Source organism: Solanum tuberosum, unplaced genomic scaffold, assembly GCF_000226075.1.
Source record: "Solanum tuberosum cultivar DM 1-3 516 R44 unplaced genomic scaffold, SolTub_3.0 scf00519, whole genome shotgun sequence".
Lineage (NCBI taxonomy): Eukaryota > Viridiplantae > Streptophyta > Magnoliopsida > Solanales > Solanaceae > Solanum > Solanum tuberosum.
In genome coordinates, this window is record NW_006239445.1 from 33,579 (window position 1) to 40,579 (window position 7,001).

Below are 7,001 nucleotides of genomic sequence, written 5' to 3' on the forward strand. Positions count from 1 at the left end.
CCCATGAAAAGTATGTAAATACAATAGCTACTATAAACAATTGATAACGTTGTGTTTTCAATTAAAGGGTTAAAAGTACTAGTGAGGTTGCGAAAACGTCGCTAAAATTAAATAACTGCAGATTCTAACAAGAGCACGTAAGTTAATGAAGCCTTGGAATACATTTCCTACTTTGCAAGATTTACTTCCTTTCCTTCTGATATAAAAGGGTATCAAATGCAAGGAGTCAATCTTTATACTTTTGACAGAAAAAGAAATTGAATGAAGCAACTTTCTACTTTTTTTAATGGCTGAATCAGAAATTAAGCAACTTCCCATATAACTTTTGCTTCCTTTCACCTGATATTCTGAACATTAGATAGATATCTTTGGTATTGGACTGTCCACAGCCCAAATGCAAGTAAAAGATGCAATCAAGTATTAGAAGCCCAATGCAGTTGCAATCGAACTATAAATGCATTGAATTGGACAAGGCAACTTGCCATGATAAATTAATCAACTACCTATTCTTTTACCTAGAGATTCCTCTCCAAACTTGCATGTTTCTTTAATTTTTTCCCAACTGTTGTGCTTGAGAGTATAGAAACACGATCCCTGTGTTTCAGTCTTTTCATTTGCTCACTAATTTACTATATATAATCGTTTTCAGTGACAAATGATGGGATGCAGCAATTTCTTAATTTGGTACATATGAACTAATCATGAATCTTAATTAAAAATAGAAATAGCACAAAGCATTACCAAAAGATGAGATTTACATTAACTCATTCTAAGTTTCTGCAGATTAACCTCTTTCAGTTTCTCAATATCATCTGCATTGTCTATGGGAATATCTCCACCACAATAAAGAGCCTGCAAATGCATCAGCTCGGTAAAGATCAACAGTGTAAGAAATTGAACTACAATTTTGCCAAAATACAAGAATAGGCATAAAAGGAGAATTAAATGATTAGAACAAATTGTGACCATTGTAGTTTAGGTGGTATTTTCATGTAGAAGGTTTTCAGCATGTTCCTTGGACCACGAAAGGGAAATCTACGCCATTATTAAAGAACTCTAGAAATAAAGTTTTAATTGCACTTAACATGGTAAATAATTGAACAATTGGCTCAAGGCTATAGCTGATAATCAGCCATGAAAATATTGTTTCTTATTTTCAACTTACTCTCCTTTTGTAATAATGATAACCTCATAACCATAACTGGAAAAAGAAGGTGTTTAATCTAGCACTAGTAGAATCCTTGACCAACAGACGATACGGGCAGTAGTCTTATGTATGCTTTGAGATAAGTTTAGCAGATTTTCTCAATGAAATTATATATACCACTGATACTGATACATACTGTTTTAGGAGAAATTAACAAGTACTAATGCATTCCTTTGCATGCTATTTCATCTTCAACTTCAATGAACCTTTTAACTTATATATAACCCAAAAGTAGTTTCTACATTAGTTTCAATCTGCGCAAGAGATGTTTTAGGAAGCTCTTTTATAAAATTATAAGACTTCTCATTTACTTTAGTTTAAGTGTCAGTAATATATTAATTCATACAATATCTTCTATCGTGCCAAGTGTAGCTCATTAGATTCAGTAATATACTAATTCATATAGAATCTTCTATGGTGCCAATTTTACATAAAGTTGAAAGCTTATGCTCACTGCACGAATTGATAGTACTCGATAAACTATGCTCAAGTAGATATATTATGTGCATTGAGAACCTTTTGCAACTATCTGCAGGGACAAATTAGATGAGTAGATTGAAAAAGGTTGTCAAAAGGGTAAAGAGAAGAAAATGACCAGCAAAAGCTGACTCAATTGGAAATCGACCTCGGGACCTAACCTTTACTGCATAAACAATTATATAAGGCTCAATGAGGGATAACAATGAGCAAGTAATGAAGGATAAATTGTCTAACATGAGGTAAGAAATGAGAGACAGTTAGAGGAACTACTAGGAAGAGACAAGGGACTCATATTCCTTGTTACTGAATTTCTTAGCAATGATAGGACAGACATCATCAGCATCAGCCAGAGTCTCTAGGAATGGAAGTTAGTTGTTATGGTCCCTGGTTATGGATCTAGTTATGGGACGCTGCAAGATAAAATCTGAAGTTTTCTTTTTCTATCTATGGTGCTGGTTCGTTAAGAGAGAACCTGCGATCTCTTGAGATTGAAGTACTCAAAAACTTGACTAATTTTCTGCTTCCCGTTTCCATTGAATTAAAATAACTTAAATACAACATTGGTGGATTAACCACCCACCTAATAACAACAAGGAAATAACTTCCTACTACAACTGAAATGAGAAAGTGGAGGAATAACCTCATTATTGCTAATAACTACTACAGAGAAAAACAACTGCTACAGGGAAAACACCTTTTACAGAAGACCTACAGAGAAAACTAAAAAACATAAATAATAGTTGTTGATTTAATCAACTTTCTGATTAAACTTTCCATGCATAAAACTATTGGTAGACTAAAAGGATGCTAACATTAGTGCAGAGTCTGATGGGGTCATCAAACCAATTCTTGATCATAGTAATTCCATTATTCACTTGCAATCGAAAAACCTGAAATCAAGAAAGAAATATGTTTTCAGGTGCAAAAACAAAATGCTTGGATTTCAATGAAAATTAGATACTTCTCTAGGCACATTTTATGATTAACTAAGAAGACTGTGTGTTCCCACATTTCTGGTTCAAGAAAAAACAACACCCTTCTGAAATGTTATTATTTTAACAAATTATGTGAATATGCTTGTCAAAATACAAAGAAGTTGCATGACACTGTAAGATACCACATAGAGTCTCTATTTCCGTTCCCCCCCTCCACCCTGAAATCACATGAGCAGATTAGTCATGTACTTAATCTCCCAATCCCCCAGTCCAGCATCCAAGAAAACAAGGAAATCCTAAAACAGAAGGATGCTTCTACAAGGATTATTAAAATCATTAAGATGTATGCCTAAAAGATCAGCATTGTCAAATCCTTAGTGTAACTTCCACCTGAGAATACACATAATTCACTATAAGTGCGTTTTGAAATTAGCTTTCCATCGACTCACGTAGATGCTTTGACTGGCAGTAAAAATCACGATTTCAAACATATCTGCAACTCTCTCCAAGAATGTCTTGAGATGAGGCCTCTGCTTCATATACACAATGTGTTCTTTCATGTTGAAGGAGACAGGAAATGTAAAGTATGCATCATCAATATGCTCCAGAGTAGAATGGACAAGTGTTTCTAGACACATTAAACCAATATGCAAGACGTTAGTTTACTTATTGGAGTCAATATGTGCCTCCATTGAGACGTTCTTATTTTTTTCCTAAGTGGCAGTTCACACAATCACTTTGACATATTTGAATCATTCTTTGGTGGTAAGAATTCTCTCTCTCTTTTTCTCTTTCTTTCTCTCTCTCTCAAATACGTTCTTCCAAGTGAATTCTGTACTTCTTCTTGCCCATTCAAAAATAAAAACTGTGATTGTTTTTTATGTGTTATGTAGAAATACAAATGCCACATTTAGTTAGGCTGCAAGTGTGACTTGTATATGAGTCCAACTACGACACTAACAAACGTGTCTAACAACTGACCTAGATACCTTAATATTTTTCACTTCACAACGTGACACTGTTTCTATCTTTCTGCCTTTTGTTTTGTGGTGCTAAATAGTAATTTTTTAAAGAATACCTTCTAGTTTTTTGTTCTGCTTGTAGACTATTTACTTTGCTTTGCTTTCTATTTCAGTCTTTCCCAAGAATAAGACCTCCTTCCTGGAATGATCAAAGAACAACTTGCAAACGAGAGGTTATTCATTGTGCAACAGATGTTATTTATGTAATTCTGAGTAGGAAACAGTTGATCAGGTATTCTTACATAGCAGCTTCTCAAGACAATGCTGGGAACTTTTCTTTAGCATCATGGGCATATATTTGGTATTACCACAGAAGATCAACAGCCCTTTGGAAGTTTGGCAGTTTAAAAAGTTAGAAGGGGGCTTGAAGCAGATATGTAAGATTATTCCAAATTGCATACTGAGAACAATATGGTTGAAAGAGAACTAGGCATGTTTTGAGTGGAAGAGACTGCAGATACATAGAGTCAAAAACAAATGTATCAATGTTATAGTAGTACTCTTGATAGGATGGATAAGTATTGGGAATTTTGCACTTACTAGGGGAAAAAATGTAGTGTGTTTGGAGTCAGAGATGTAGTTAGGCCCTGTAAAATGGTTGTAAGAACAACAACATTATATGGGAACGGATGTTGGGTCTCCAAAAATAACATATCCACATTGTCAAGACTTAAGACTCATATGAATGCGAATAAGATGGATATGCATTCATGTTGGAATGTATGCGTCCACCTATGTAAATGGGACCAGGTCCTCAACACAATCAAAATAAACAGTAAACAACAAATGCTGGAAGTAAAGAATGACAATCAACTTTACGTGCAAATCTTCTTGCTCAACGGAGTAAAACCACGACCTAGCCTGCCATGACTTTTCAAATTGTTTTCACTAATCTTCTCAAGCAAAAGTAAAAGTCAGTTTACAAACTGAGATTAGCCTACTAATCTCAGCTCTAAGCAATACCTCATATTACTTAGCTGAGCCAGATCAGATACAACACTGCCCACTATTCTAATTCTAATCGATTAGTATAGACTTTAGAGTAAGAAACTAAGTTACCCTTAACCTAGTTCTTACAATGATTCACACAAGTTTGAAACATTTCTTTCACAAGTGAAACAAATCTTACAATATAAGCACTATTACAAGCAGACAAATGCAACTGGTACTGAAAGCAAATAGAAACACTTGTATCAGGTCCCTTGCTATTTTGAAGCTTGAAAGTATCTCTCTTTGAATGAATGATGAATAATGTTGTTTGTTGTTTGATATATACCATGAGGAATCATTAGCCAACGTACAAACAACCTCGTCGCTTCTGATTGGTGAAGTACTCTGCTGCTTCACCAACTTTCTGACGCGGACAGTTTTACAGCTATTCAGCACTTTGACACTAGACGAGTATTCATACTCTGCAGAGGACCAGGTCCCTGCACTTGTGAGGATATCATCAAAACATCTAGGAACATTAGTCTTTATCAATTTCCCCCATTTTGATGATGACAAACAATTTTCATTCACTCCTCATGAGTGAACAAACATTCATTCAATTTCTATCACTGGTGTTCCCCCTTAATCGATTCCCCATTTAATCAGTTCCCCCTAACAAGATGCAAACAAAAGTTTTCCCCCTTTTGACATCATTGAAAAGGTGGAGCAGTAAACGTATTCAAGTTAAAATGCGAGGCATGCAAGAATTCAGGGCCATGGGCCACACAGAACATGCGTATGACAACATGAAGAGATAATCAAACCACACATGAACAAGGCAAAAACATAAGTAGCATTACATCACAAATACTGACCACTGTAGTCAATCTAAACAACACAAAGCCACAAAAGTTTAGGATAATAAGGTGGAACAAAGAAACAACAACTAGAGAGACATGACACATTTAGGACGGAGGATGGGAGGAATTAAAAGTGCACATCAACATCATCATGCGCTCGTTTGCATTTTCATGGGCCTGTATCAGTTGCCTGTTTAGGGACTTAATTTCCTCATTGAGAGAGACATTTGTCTCTAGCAGCACTTTATTTCCATCCCTCAACTCTTTGAGCACCTGCTCATGACCCTCATTGGTAACAGGTCCTCTGGAAACAACTTTCTGCAATTCAGGCTTGAGCCTAGTGATTTCAACTTCCTTGTCACTCAGAATCGTGGTAAGATCAGTCACCTCCTCTTAAGAGTAGCCTGCTGCTCCAGTACATCCGCCACTTGAGATCTTCCCCTAGCATGTCCCTCAATGCACTCGCATTCTAGTAGAGTAGACATAGTGAACATCTGCTTGGTGGTACCAGGTACCCATTTTCCCACTGGAACTTCAAAATGGTTAAAGACAAAGTTTAGCAAATACCCATAGGGAATGCCGTGCTTGGCATTCTTCCATGTTATTACTCTATGCATATGTTCCAGCATAATAACAGGGAGGTTGATTTCCTCAAGCTTATCAAGCTTTTCCATGAGGAAAAGATCGGCAGCAGAAGCCACTGTTGTCTTTTCAGTTTGGGGCACCATTACTTTGTTAATAAACTTGAACATCAACTGGTATTCCCCTTTAAGAAACTTCTTAGCCTTGCACGCTTGGCATCTCCTCGTTTGGTAGCAAGCTTCGAGAAATCACCAGTTGATTTGTACCCTCAATAGTTTTGTCACGCCCCGAGCAACCCCCGAGACGCGGACACGAGACCTAGGACCACAAGTGATCCCAAGCTAACCCTGCTGGCATGATCATGAGCATACTAAGGATAATAATAACTGATGCGGAAGCTAAATCATAAAGTAAGTCTGAAATGATGGAGAATACCCATATACTATATCTGAGATATATGAAAACTGATGAGTTTAATATAAAGAAGATATTAACTCAACACTAAGCTGAATCTAACTATGTCTGAAATAAGCCTCTAAACTGACTAGAAATGTTGGGACATGCCCCAACTAGATCTAGCAAAACTGAAACTAAAGACTAAAAGCGATAAAGATAAACATGTCACTAGTCCTCGAAGAATGAGGACTCACCACTGATGCTGCTGAACTGAAGATCGGGAATCGATCTAAGCGTGATCTAGATGCTGAGAACCGGAACCTATATCACTAGAAGATGTATCGAAAGTATGCGTCAGTACTTGAAAGGTACTGAGCATGCAGGATAGAGTAAAGCTGAAATAACATATAACTGAACAAAGCAATAAAGCAATGAAATAATCTGAACATGATATAGATACTGAAAAATACTGAATACTGAGCTAACTGATGCAATGACCAAATTTATAACATGCTGAGACTGAATACTGACTGTACTGAAATATGGTCAATGCAATAGAGTCTGACTGAACTGTGGGAGCTACTAATAA

At 36.3% G+C, this 7,001-nt stretch overlaps 1 protein-coding gene across 8 annotated transcripts in view; it reads right to left on the reverse strand.

The window, feature by feature from the left end:
* Window positions 1-2,181: 2,181 nt before the first annotated feature.
* Window positions 2,182-7,001, reverse strand: part of LOC102601246 (CTD small phosphatase-like protein 3) — a 10,620-nt gene continuing 5,800 nt past the window's right edge. For 4 of the 8 annotated variants that reach the window (XR_001472061.1, XR_001472060.1, XR_001472058.1 and 1 more), the window contains one exon: window positions 2,182-2,577. Coding sequence is in view for 1 of the 8 variants with exons in the window: in XM_015304234.1 (XP_015159720.1) it covers window positions 2,348-2,395; window positions 2,500-2,577; window positions 3,072-3,260 (315 nt within the window). In the remaining 7 variants the exon portion in view is untranslated. The other 4 variants (XR_001472063.1, XM_015304234.1, XR_001472064.1 and 1 more) reach the window with 4 other exon arrangements.